Source organism: Symphalangus syndactylus, chromosome 17 (genome assembly GCF_028878055.3).
Source record: "Symphalangus syndactylus isolate Jambi chromosome 17, NHGRI_mSymSyn1-v2.1_pri, whole genome shotgun sequence".
Lineage (NCBI taxonomy): Eukaryota > Metazoa > Chordata > Mammalia > Primates > Hylobatidae > Symphalangus > Symphalangus syndactylus.
The window spans coordinates 35,754,839-35,768,632 of record NC_072439.2 but is presented as its reverse complement, the minus strand read 5'-3'; the positions used below and the strand labels follow the sequence as shown (position 1 = coordinate 35,768,632).

At 43.7% G+C, this 13,794-nt stretch overlaps 1 protein-coding gene across 7 annotated transcripts in view; it reads right to left on the bottom strand.

The window, feature by feature from the left end:
• The window catches only part of LOC129466127 (cyclic AMP-dependent transcription factor ATF-7), a 125,093-nt gene extending 116,216 nt beyond the window's left edge, over window positions 1–8,877 (bottom strand). For 2 of the 7 annotated variants that reach the window (XM_063621482.1, XM_063621478.1), the window contains exon 1: window positions 8,432–8,492. Coding sequence is in view for 1 of the 7 variants with exons in the window: in XM_063621483.1 (XP_063477553.1) it covers window positions 8,432–8,555 (124 nt within the window). In the remaining 6 variants the exon portion in view is untranslated. Of the gene's footprint in view, window positions 1–7,128; window positions 7,374–8,431; window positions 8,739–8,763 lie in introns of those variants that run through there. The other 5 variants (XM_055249175.2, XM_063621483.1, XM_055249177.2 and 2 more) reach the window with 5 other exon arrangements.
• Between the last annotated feature and the right edge of the window lie 4,917 nt (window positions 8,878–13,794).

Below are 13,794 nucleotides of genomic sequence, written 5' to 3'. Positions count from 1 at the left end.
TGAAACCCCGTCTCGACTAAAAATATAAAAATTAGCCAGGCATGGTGGCAGGCACCTGTAATCCCAGCTACTCGGGAGGCTGAGGCAGAAGAATTGCTTGTAATCAGGAGCCGGAGGCTGCAGTGAGCCAAGATTGTGCCACTGCACTCCAGCCTGGGTGACAGAGCAAGACTATGTCTCAAAAAAAATTTTTTTAAATAATAAAAAAAAAAAGACCACTATACTAACTCACCTTTGCTTTGGTTGGGAACCTTTGTTAAATGTTTGCCTACAAAATTTTAAAAGCTTATCTTTTTATACAAGTTTATCTTTTCATACAACCTTTCCTGAATTGTAACACTCATCCTTCATTTCCGAGGAAGTGATATAGCAAATACTTTCAAAATTGAATTGAATCTTGCCTCATTGTATAGAGGCAGTCAGTACATGATACAGAAGACTAAAAAAAAAAAAAAAAAAGTTTTTAAACAAAAGGACAAACGAGAAAGGAAGGAAACAAAATACTATGATTTAACAGGAACAAAACCCAACATTCTTTCAACACAAAGTGTCCACAAGGGAAATGTCGAAGAGAAAATGTCATGATAAAATATTTTTAAGATATAAAATGACTCCAATGCAAAATATTTGTTGTTGTTGATTTTTGTTTTGTTTTTAGCTCAAAGGAGTTCTTATTTCTCGTCATTTATGTTTCTTACTTGTGTTTATCCATTCCCACTGGGTCAAAAGAAACATTTCAATTTTATTTTCTTTACAGTCTATTTTTCTTCCTGATTCTTCAAGAGTAAGTTCCTTGATCATAACTTCTATTTATGAAAGTTCTGGCCTGAAAAGGATCTTGAGAGGTTATCAAGTCCATCCTTCTGCTTTCCAGGATAATTCATAACTAATACTATCAGATGGATGAGAAGGTATCAAAAGAAAATGCATTGTTTCCCTGCCTAGTAGCATGCTAATTTAATATGCACATTCATTCACAACTTGCAATTTTTTAAAAACGAAAGTAAAAATTAAAATGCCAAAAGAGGAAGGTACTTAAAAAATGCATTTATCAGCTAAAATTGCTCAAACATAAATTCAACTGTCAGGTCTAAAATTAACAAGCAGGAAAAGTTGCTGCCTGCCAATGTAAAGTCTTTAGTCCCTAGAGATGTCTTCTGAAGTCGTATCTCATTTGTAGCACCCTTCACCTACAACACATAGCCTGGCAAACTTAGACCATCCTTGCCAATAAACTACAATTATAAATGGCAATTTTGTGTGTGTGTGTGTGTGTGTGTGTGTGTGTGTGTGTGTGTGTGTGTTTATAGTTGGTATAGGTTTTTATTCCAAACAGAAAATGAAAAGTTAGGGCCAGACGCGATGGTTCTCGCCTGTAATCCCAGCACTTTGGGATGCTGAGGCAGGTGGATTGCATGAGGTCAGGCTTTCGAGACCACCCTGAGCAACATGGTGAAACCCCACCTCTACCAAAACACAAAAAGTTAGCCAGGCGCAGTGGTGGGCACCTGTAGTCTCAGCTACTTGGGAGGCTGAGGCATGAGAATTGCTTGAACCTGGGAGGCAGAGGTTGCAGTGAGCCACGACTGCGCCACTGCACTCCAGCCTGGCTGACACAGCAAGACTCTGTCTCCAAAAAAAAAGAAAATGAAAAGTTAGGTCTAAATTGGAGATGTCAACATTATAGAGAAACTACATATAATTGTTTTCAGAGAGTAGTTTAATTCTTTCATTTCTAAGTTAAAATGTCCAGGGAATAAAGTTTTTTCCTAAAAGAGTTTCCAAGGGCAGGTGCAGTGGCTCACGCTGTAATCCCAGCACTTTGGGAGGCCCAGGCGGGCGCATCACCTGAGGCCAGGAGTTTGAGACCAGCCTGCAACATGGTGAAACCACGTCTCTACTAAAAATACAAAAATTAGCCGGGCGTGGTGGCATGTGCCTGCAGTCTCAGCTACTTGGGAGGCTGAGGGGGGAGAACTCCTTGAACCCGGGAGGCAGAAGTTGCAGTGAGCTGAGATTACACCACTGCACTGCATCCTGGGAGACAGAGCGAGACTCCATGTCAAAAAAAAAAAAAAAAAAAAGAAGAGTTTCCAAAACAAGCTGGGCATGGTGGCCCATGCCTGTAATTCCAGCACTTTGGGAGGCCAAAGCAGGCAGATCACCTGAACTTAGGAATTCAAGACCAGCCTAGGCAACACGGGAAACTCCATCTCTACAAAAATTAGATGGGCTCGGTGGCACACACCTGTAGTCCTAGCTACTCAGGAGGCTGAGGCAGGAGAATCGCTTGAGCCCAGGAGGCAGAGACTGCAGTGAGCCAAGATGGCGCCATTGCACTCCAGCCTGGGAGACAGAGGGAGACCCTGTCTCAGAAAAAAAAAAAGTTTCCGAAACAGAATTTCATCTAATGTCAAAAAATCTGGCCAGGCACAGTAGCTCATGCTTGTAATCTCAGCACTTTGGGAGGCTAAGGCAGGAGGATTGTTTGAGCCCAGCAGTTCGAGACCAGCCTGGGAAACATGATGAGACCTTAACAAAAAAATAAACAAAATTAGCCAGGCATGGTGGCATGAGCCTTTAGTCTCAGCTACTCAGGAGGCTGAGGTAAGAGGATTGCTTGAGCCTGGGAGACTGAGGCTGCAGTATGAGCCATGATTGTGCCACTGTGCTCCAGTCTGGGCAACAGAGTGAGACCCTGTTTCAAAAAAAACAACCATGGCCGAGCACGGTGGCTCATGCCTGTAATCCTAGCACTTTGGGTGGGCGGATCACTTGAGGTCAAGAGTTCAAGACCAGCCTGGCCAACATGGTGAAACCCCATATCTACTAAAAAAATACAAAAATTAGCCAGGTGTGGTGGCACATGCCTGTAATCCCAGCTACTTGGGAAGCTAAGGCCAGAGAATTGCTTGAACCCAGGCGGCAGAGGTTGCAGTGAGCATGCCACTGCACTCTAGCCTGGGGAACACAGCGAGACATCATCTCAAAAAAAAAAAAGGAAAAAAGCACAACCAAAACACAGTAACAAAATAACAACAAAAAATCCCTGCAACTATGAAGAAATATGGTTAATTTTCTATAATTATTTGAAAATGAAAAAAAACAGGACTAGAAGTCTTGGAAATGGGAAAATTATAATTTTTTAAAATGTGGGGCAAGGGAGGTCAAGTACAGAAATTGTAGACTAGTGAAATATTATTTCTCAGAAAGATTCTAAATGAATTATTAAACAGATCACTTATGAACCATTGGCAAGTTACGCAGTGATCTATAAACAGTAGCATAAGATACCCAAACAGCAACTAATATGCAACTTCATTTTCTTTTTTGACAGGGTCACTAGCCTAGGAGTTCAGAGATGTCAGAGGCAGAACATACTGTACTTGGATTTCAACAAGATACCTCTTGCTATTTCATAGAAAATAAAGGTTAGATTATATAAAATGGCAGGTGGGATTCACAACTGAATTTTATCCAAAAGGTTGACTAACAGGTTACTGTTAACATAATGATAGTCTACTCATGTTGTATAGCATTGCTCTACCCTTATACATGTTTACCAGTGACCTAAAACAAAAACAAAGGTATTATGTTTATCAAATTTATCAATAATACAAACATATGAGAAATGGTCAAGAGGTGAAATGACATTATCAAGCTAAAACAACAAACCAAATTAACAAGATGATAATTACAGGGATAAATGTAAACTCCGTCTCTTCTAAAAATACAAAAAAAAAAAAAAAATTAATTGGGTGTGGTGGTGCAGGCCTGTAATCCCAACTACTCCAGTGGATGAGGCAGGAGAATCGCTTGAACCCGGGAGGCGGAGGTTGCAGTGAGACAAGATCGAGCCACTGTACTCCAGCCTGGGCGACAGAGCAAGACTCTGTCTCAAAAAAAAAAAAAAAAATCAACTACACAAACTAATGTGATCTTAGGCTTTAAGAACAGAGGCATAGAATGCAATAAAATAGAAGTTGTGATTCCTCCCGTAGTTTGTATTTATTAGATTGTATCTGAGATGTTCAGACCTAGATAAGGAACCATAAACCACTCAGGTAACTAACTTGATGAAGAGCCTGAACTTTTATTAAAAATGTCACTTAAGAAATCGTACGGGCTGGGCTCAGTGGCTCATGCCTGTAATTCCAGCACTTTGGGAGGCCGAGGTAGGCGGATCACTTGAGGTCAAGAGTTCAAGACCAGCCTGGCCAAAATGGTGAAACCCCGTCTCTACTAAAAATACAAAAATTAGCTAGGCATGGATGGCAGACACCTGTACTCCCAGCTACTCGGGAGGCTGAGGGACAAGAGTCACTTGAAACCGGAAGGTGGAGGTTGCAGTGAGCTGAGATCGCACCACTGCACTCCAGCCTGGGAAACACAGCAAGACTCCGTCTCAATAATAATAATAATAATAACAATAATAATAATAATAATAATAGAAATAGCTGGCTGGGCGCGGTGGCTCACGCCTGTAATCCCAGCACTTTGGGAGGCCGAGGCGGGTGGATCACGAGGTCAGGATATCGAGACCATCCTGGCTAATACGGTGAAACTCCGTCTCTACTAAAAATACAAAAAATTAGTCAGGCATGGTGGCAGGCGCCTGCTAGTCCCAGCTACTCGGGAGGTTGAGGCAGGAGAATGGCGTGAACCTGGGAGGCGGGGCTTGCAGTGAGCCGAGACTGTGCCACTGCACTCCAGCCAGGGCAAAAGTGCGAGACTCTGCACTCCAGCCAGGGCAAAAGTGCGAGACTCTGCACTCCAGCCAGGGCAAAAGTGCGAAACTCTGTCTCAAAAAAAAAAAAAAAAAAAAAAGCTTAAAGAACTTGGGGTATTTACCCCAGAAGAGATGCCTCCTGTAATCCCAGCACTTTGAGAGACCAAGGTGGGGAGATGGCTTGAGCCTAGGAATTCGAGAAGAGCCTGGGCAATGCAGGGAGACCCCATCTCTACAAAAATTTAAAAATTAGCCAGGCATGGTGGCATGTGCCTGTGGTCCCAGCTACTTGGAGGCTGGGAGGACCGCTTGAGGCCAAGAGTCCTAGTTACTCAGGAAGCTAGGACTAGAAGATAACTTTAGCCCAGGAGTTCGAGGTTACAATGATCTGTGATCACGTTACTTGCACTCCAGCCTGGGCGACATAGTGAGACCCTGTCTCTAAAAGAATGAAAGCGGTAAGTGTCATGAAATACTTGAAGACTACCATGTTAACAAGGAACTAGATTTATTTATTGTGGCTTCAGATAACAGAACTAAAGAGCTTCAGCACAATGTAAAAAATGTTCTAAAAGTAAAGCTCCAATAATGGAACAGGGTATCTGTGAAGTGGAGACTTTCTCCTTAGAGCATTCAAAAGTTAAAAGACCAACCGTCTAGGCCGGGCGCGGTGGCTCACGCCTGTAATCCCAGCACTTTGGGAGGCCGAGGCGGGCGGATCACGAGGTCAGGAGATCGAGACCATCCTGGCTAACACGGTAAAACCCCGTCTCTACTAAAAATACAAAAAATTAGCCGGGCGAGGTGGCGGGCGCCTGTAGTCCCAGCTACTCGGGAGGCTGAGGCAGGAGAATGGCGTGAAACCCGGGGGGCGGAGCCTGCAGTGAGCCGAGATCGCGCCACTGCACTCCAGCCTTGGCGACGGCAAGACTCTGTCTCAAAAAAACAAACAAACAAACAAACAAACAAAAAGACCAACCGTCTTTTAACACATCATACCAACTATGATGTGTTTTCACATATCATGAATTTATTTGATCCCTTCTAAAAGAAACCTTAGGGGAAGGCAACATGTCAAAATGAGTAAATGTCAGAGAAGCTTAAAAATTATTTTCTTTGACATATTTTTAAAGAGACAGAAGACTTTTTCATGAACTCCAAAACCGTAGGACAATTTTCTGAGAAACCAACAACAAAAGAAATGAATGCTTTTTCCTTTTAAATGAATGCTGCATTTGTTTTTCTCAAAGAAACATCTGTACCTTAACTTCAGTACTTTTATCAAGGGATAAGGGACAATTATATACCAGCATGCTAACTAGTCTCAAGAAGAGAGCTAGCTTTATTAGACATTTACATGGAGTTCTATCTGTTCCACCTAAAACTTCCTTGCAAGGAGAAGGCTCCTCCTTATCAGACGTGGATAGGAGGCTGCTGTAACACTAACTCCCTCCTACCGTAGCCTAGGAAAAACTCAGTCTTGACATGCACAAAACAATAACTTCTGAGAACTTCAGAGCAGCTGTGTTCAGACAGAGCCAGCGACTTTACTCCAGGCAAAGAAGTAGTTTAAGAGTTGGTTGAAAAAACAATTTTCATTTTGGGTTGGAAATGAGGAAAGGAAAGAGAACAAGATACAGTAAGTGGAGCTATTAACATTTTAAAACCGTGGTAAACAAACGTCTTTAAAAATTACAACACTGAAATTACCACAGGGTGTAAACTTTGATCCACAAGTTGAAAGATGAGCAGTGTTATCACTCTAGCTTTCTGCTAGATGGTAGCACTAGTGAGGAAAAAAGGAATCTTGGGTTTAATAGTGCCCTAGTCAAAGCCATCACCAATTCTAGGGCAGAAGACCAAAACAAGGGACTCTCCTCTCTCACTGGGTAATTTTTTGTACTGCTGCCAGGCAAATTGGAAATGTTCTAAACGTCCAATAGCAATGCTCTTACTGTGAAATACTAGAACCCAGCTCAGTAGTTAATGCTAAGGGGTCAGCAATGAATTGGTCTCAATGTGCTATAGGGGCAACTTCTTGGCCAGGAAGAAAAGCTTCAGCTGATTGCAGAAAACCAAAGGTTAATACAACTCTATATCCTGGTTTCTCTTCACATAATAGCTTTACTGATATTTCGGACATTATTTCACTTCTCAAAAGTAAAAGGAGAAGAGAAGGAATGTAAAAGCAAAATCTACCCAAGAGCAAAGAAGTTATAAATTGGCTATATTAATCCAATTTGTTATTAAATGATACACAACTATCAAACAAAGGGCAAAGCCCTGTCCCTTTTCTGTACAGAATTAAGAACTGGTAAGACTACTTAGTAGAGCTGCCAAACTTTTCTTTAGCTTCTTTTCTTACAGACATGTTACATTTCGCAAGAGCCTCCACTTACCTTACAACTTCCATGTGTAAGTACAAATTGTTTTTGATTTCCCCAGCCCTTGGCCTAAGATATTATGACATAGCTTTAGTTTCTGAGTCTGGACACAGAGGAAAAAACTGAACATTTTTCACTTTCCTGAAATAACATGTCTATTTTATTTACACTATTTAAAAACACATTATATAAGTTAACTAAAACAAACTGCAACCACCCATTCGACAACTCTTCGAGAATGACTGGGGAAGCCACATTTAACAAAACAAACTTCATTTTATTATATTTCTGCATGGAATGCCCATAAAGACTGATATCTCCACAAGAATTACACTACTGCAAAATTTTTAAACACAGGACTCATGTGAGCTTGCTGAGAAGACTCTGCACACCCCCTACACACCTGTACTTAATATGACATGACCCTCAGAGATACTAAAACACCCTCTGTTAAGCAGAAAACAAACTTTTAAAGTTAGGAAAGTAGCAACGCGGGACTCTGGGTAGGAGGTGCCCTGGGTTGTAAACACCCCAGTCAGAGAACATAACAAGCAATTCAGAGCAACATATAAGTCCCTATGGGGCTCCAACTTGGACTGCTTAAGTCCCAAGCCCACATCCCGGTGTTTCGGAAGAGTTTGGGAAATATAAGAGAGGGAGCAGGAAAATCAGAGAAGCGATGAAAGTGTTCTATTTTTCTCCTTCCCAACCCCCATCCCAGCATCTTGGGGGCTGGTCACCAGTCTGGGTGCCATATCCACCAGAAGCCCTAAATCAATATCCCAACCACCTGATACCTAGGCTAAAGACGGGTATATCAGCCATCTCCTTCCCAAACACCTCTTATCGCTCTCAAGGCTCATATCCTTCCAGAAGCCATGCCTTATGGCGACTCAGCTCACCCATACTGTCCTCTTAAATTAATTCACTTAATTTTCTCCAAATCCATATTTTCTCTCTGATATCATGTCCCTGATGTTCTTTTAATTAATTCAATCAAAATGCCATGACCCTCATTTCCAATAATCCACCCCTATCTATCTTTTCTGCCAAACCCAAGGGGGTGTTGTGTCACCAGATCAAGATCTTTGTTCTCACCTACTCATTCCTACCTCCTGCCTATTACCCTTTTCCAATTCCAAGCTCCTAATCCCACTCTCTGGGAATCCCTGGGTTTCTAACCTAGTTTAGTATCCCTCCTCTTTCTCCCATTCCACCCCATCCCATGATCCTTCCATTAGGTTCCAGTAGACTACCCTTCCCTCAGGATTCAATTCCCCTCTCCTTGCCACGCCCTGTGCCCCCCGGGGCTACTTACCCCCAAGTTCTCCCCACACTTCAAGCCTCTGGCCCCGCCTTCCCCCCAAAGGAAGGAGGCGGGAGTAGGGAGAGGAGAGGGGCGGCGCACGGCAACGTAAAAGCGATCTCCCATTAGCGCTCATCGCCGCCAATCGAGGCTTCCTTCTCTCCCATTGGTCGGCTTTGGCCTATGCCCCACCCTCTTCCTCAGACAGGGCCCGGCCACCGCCTCAGCGCCCCCGTCCAACACAGACTGGGAGGGGAGACCCCAGCCTGGAACGCTGGGACTGGCCAGAGTTGAAGGGGAGACTCCCGTCAGATCATGGACTAGCTAATGTTAAAAGGACTTACCGGTTGGTAGCTCCGTTGCCTCCCGCCTGCCCGCGCTCGGTCGTACAATCTGTCTCCGGCTCCTCCTTTCCCCCCTCGGCGGAACGGATACTTTCCTCCCGTCCGGCCAGGCGCGCTCAACTCTCGCGAGAAGCCGTGAGGCCGCGGGGGAAGGGCGAGATCCGTGGGGGCTGAGTTGGAAAGAGGCCGAGAGGCGGGGCTCCGGCAAAAGAAGGGGCCGGGCTTACTGTGGGCAGGACTCGGGAGGGAGACTGAGTGAGTACTGTCCACACAGGTCACACGTGTTCAGCTGCAGAATCTAGCGGGAGAAAGAAAGGAAAAAGGAGAGAGGATCTTTACAGGTGCCTGTAGTGGTGGTTACTGCTATCTTTCAGAGTCATCGCTTCCTTAACGGCAAAGTAATTTAAAATACCCTTAGCCCTAGAAATGAAGTCCGTGTATGGACAAAGCAATCCACCTGCACGACAATTCTAACACTACCATTTTACTAGCCCTATTGCCTTGGGTGAAAACCTTCTCTGAGTCTCTGTACAATGGGACTAACAATCTCATTTTATTCAAATAGTTGTAATGATCAAATGAGATACATGAAACTGCTTGGGGATTTTTTAAAATCACTATATTATTCAGCAAATATTTTCACAAAACGTAGGGCATACTACGTGCAAAGCATTGTTCTGCAGTCAAATGCTCTATCCCTGAGCTATACCCCCCGTGCAAAGCATTGTTCTAAGCATGGGGTTAAAGAGTTATCAACCCAGGTAGAATTTATATTTGAGTGAGGAAGGGGAGACAGTTAAAAAGCCAATAAACACAAATATTTCAAATAATGAAAAGCGCTTCAGGATAGTGAGACAGAAAGTGACTAGGAGTGGGGAAGAAGCTTTACTCCTAGTGTGTGAGAGAAGACCTCTTTGAGGAAGTAACACACCAGGAGTTGAATTATGACTTGGGAAGATTTCGGGGGAAATACCAAATGCAAAGTCTATAGTCGTACATTTATATGTCTTGTTCAAGACAAACCAGGAAAAGAAAAAAGAAAAGCAAAAAACAGGCTGGGTGCAGTGGCTCACGCCTGTAATCCCAACACTGCTAGGCCGACACAAGAGGATCGCCTGAGCCCAGGAATTTGAGACCAGCCTGGGCAACATGGCGAAAACTCAGCTCTACAAAAAATACAAAATTAGCCGGGCATGGTGGCCTGCACCTGTAGTAGCTATTCCGGAGGCTAAGTGGGAAGATCGCTTGAGCCCAGGAGGTTGAGGTTGCAGTGAGCCCACATCAGGCCACTGCACTCCAGCCTGGACAACAGAGTGAGACCCTGTCTTGATAAATAAATAAATAATTTTCTTACAACTTAACGAACTGTAGTTGACTTAAAATATTATCTATGGAATCTCTGTTCTCTCCTTTTGCAGCTTTATGTTACTCAGCTTTCTGAACTTTCTGTCTAGCATCTCATCTATCCTCACAGCACCCTCTGAGAGGCAGGAAGAATCTAGGTGATTTCTCCCTAGATATCTAAGGTGAAACAGGTGTAAAATTTTTCTTTCTTAAGTAATGAATTGAGAAAAGTTGAGAGGAGTCTTGGCTTCCAAGCTACTCTCCCCTAAAACAATTCCTACTTAAAAGAATACAATGATGGAAACATACCTTAAATATATAAGAAAAATTTGTATGTTGGCCGGGCACGGTGGCTCACGCCTGTAATCCCAGCTACTCAGGAGGCTGAGGCAAGAGAATCACTTGAACCTGGAAAGCGGAGGTTGCAGTGAGCCAAGATCGTGCCATTGCACTCCAGCCTGGGCAACAACAGCGAACCTCCGTCTCAAAAAAATAATAATAAAATAAATCAGGCCGGGCGTGGTGGCTCACGCTTGTAATCCCAGCACTTTGGGAGGCCGAGGCGGGCGGATCACAAGGTCAGGAGATCGAGACCACGGTGAAACCCCGTCTCTACTAAAAAAAATACAAAAAATTAGCCGGGCGTGGTGGCGGGCGCCTGTAGTCCCAGCTACTCGGAGAGGCTGAGGCAGGAGAATGGCGTGAACCCGGGAGGCGGAGCTTGCAGTGAGCCGAGATTGCGCCACTGCACTCCAGCCTGGGCGACAGAGCAAGACTCCGTCTCAAAAAAAAAAAAAAAATAAAAAATAAATAAATAAATAAAATAAATAAAAATAAAAAAATCAGAGGGAAAAGGATTCTACAAATCATGCTGGAACAATTGGCTATTACTGTATACATGCAATAGCTAATATTTATAGATTTTACTATGTTCCAGGTACTATTCTAAATTGATGTTTTTTGTTTGTTTGTTTTTGTTTTTTGGGACGGAGTCTTGATCTGTCACCAGGCTGGAGTGCAGTGGCACGATCTCAGCTCACTGCAACCTCCACCTCGTGGGTTCAAGCGATTCCCCTGCCTCAGTCTCCTAAGTAGCTGGGACTACAGGCTCACGCCACCACGCCCAGCAAATTTTTGTATTTTTAGTAGAGACCGGGTTTCACCATGTTGGCCAGGATGGTCTCAATCTCTTGACCTTGTGATCTGCCCGCCTTGGCCTCCCAAAGTGCTGGGATTACAGGCATGAGCCACCGCGCCCGGCCTTTTTTTTTTTGCAGTATCTCCCTCTGTTGCCCAGGTTAGAGTGCAGTGGCATGATCACTGCTCACTGCATCCTCAACCTCCCAGACTCAAGCATTCCTCCCAACTCAGCATCCCAAGTAGCCGGGACTACAGGTACATGCTACCATGTCAGATGATTTTTTAAAATTTTCCAGGCCAGGTGCGGTGGCTCACACCTGTAATCCCAGCACTTTGGGAGGCTGAGGCAGGTGGACCATGAGGTCAGGAGTTCAAGACCAGCGTGGCCAACATGGCAAACCTGTCTCGACTAAAAATACAAAAATTAGCTGGGTATGGTAGTGGGCACCTATAATCCCAGCTACTTGGGAGGCTGAGGCAGGAGAATTGCTTGAACCCGGGAGGCGGAGGTTGCAGTGAGCTGAGATCATGCCATTGCACTCCAGCCTGGGTGACAGAGTGAGACTGTGACTCAAAAAAAAAATTGTCTGTAGACACTAGGTCAGGCTGGTCTTAAACTCCTGGACTCAAGTGATCCTCTTATCTTGGCCTCCCAAAGTGTTGGGATTACAGGCATGTAAAGAGGCCTGGCCTCTTTATTGTTGAGTTATAAGAATTCTTTATATATTCTAGATACTAGACGTTTATCAGATATATGATTTGCAGATATTTTATCTCATTCTGCAGGTTAGTTGTCTTTTCACTTTCTGATAGTGTCCTTTGAAGCGCAAAAGCTTTTTTTTTTGAGTCGCCCAGGCTGGTGTGTAGTGGCGCAATCTCGGCTCACTGCAAGCTCCACCTTCCGGGTTCATGCCATTCTCCTGCCTCAGCCTCCCGAGTAGCTGGGACTACAGGCACGCACCACCACACCCAACTAATTTTTTGTATTTTTAGTAGAGACAGGGTTTCACCATGTTAGCCAGGATGGTCTCGATCTCCTGACCTCATGATCCGCCCGCCTCGGCCTCCCAAAGTGCTGGGATTACAGGCATGAGCCACGACGCCCGGCCTGAAGCTCAAAAGTTTTGATAAAGTCCAGTTTATCTTGTTTGTGCTATTGGTGTCATATCTAACAAACCATTGCCTAATACAGTATCATAAAGATTTACACCTGTGCTTTCTTCTAAGAATTTTGTTGTTTTTAGCTCCTACATTTAGATCTTTGATTCATTATGAGATAATTTTGTATATGGTATGAGGTAGAGGTCCAGTTTCGTTCTTTTCCATGTACAATTGTCCCAGCACCATTCGTTGGAAAAGATATTTCCCTTATTCAATCTTCTTGGCACCCTTGCCAAAACTCATTGGACCTTAAATATACTGGTTTATTTCTGGACTTTCAATGTTATTTCATTCTTCTATATGTCTGTCCTTATGCCAGTATCAAAAGGCTTGATAATTTTAGCTTTGTAGTAAGTTTTGAAATTGGGAAGTATGAATCCTCCAATTTCGTTCTCTTTTTTCAAGATTGCTTTGGATATACTGGGTCCCTTGCATTGCCACGTGAATTTTAGTGTCAGCTTGTCAATTTCCGCAAAAAAGCCATCTAGGATTTTAATAGGAATTCCCTTGAATCTGTAGATCAAGGAGTATTGCAATCTTAACAATATTGTGTTCCAATCCATGGACATCGAAGGTCTTAACATTTATTTAGAGTTTCGTAATGTCTTTCAACTGTATTTTTTGTAGGTTTACTTTGTTTTTTATTTTTTATTTTATTTTTATTTTTTAATTTTTTTAGAGATGGGATTTCACCATGTCACCCAGGCTGGTCTCAAACTCCTGGGCAACATGGTGAAACCCCATCTCTAATGGGGTTAGATCCACCCACCTTGGCCTCCCAAAGTGCTGGGATTACAGGTGTGAGCCACCTCGCCTGGCCTTATTTTGTTTTTTAAGTTAGAGACAGGATCCCACTTTGTTGCCCAGGCTGGTGTCAAACTCTTGGTCTCAAGCAGTCCTCCCACCTTGGCCTCCCAACTTGATAGGATTACAGGCATGAGCCACTGTGCCAAGCTGTGTTTTGTGGTTTTCATTGTACAAATCTTGTGTTTCTCTTGTTAAACTTACTCATATTTTTTATTTTCTTTTTTGAGACGGGTCTCACTTTGTCACTTAGGCTAGAGTGGTGCAATCATAGCTCACTGTAACCTCCAACTTCTAGGCTCAAATGATTCTCCCACTTCAGCCTCCTGAGTAGCTAGGACTACAGGTCCTCAGCCACCATGACTGGCTAATTTTTTTTTTTTTTTTGGCTCTCCTGCTTTGGCCTCCCAAGATGCTAGGATTACAGATATAAGCCACCATGCCTGGCCTCCTTATTTTTTCAGTTAGAGATGGGGTCTTGCTATGTTGACCAGGCTGGTCTGAAACTCCTGGCCTCAAGGGATCCTCCACCTCTGCCTCCCAAAGTGCTGGGTTTACACGTATGAGCCATTATACCTGGCA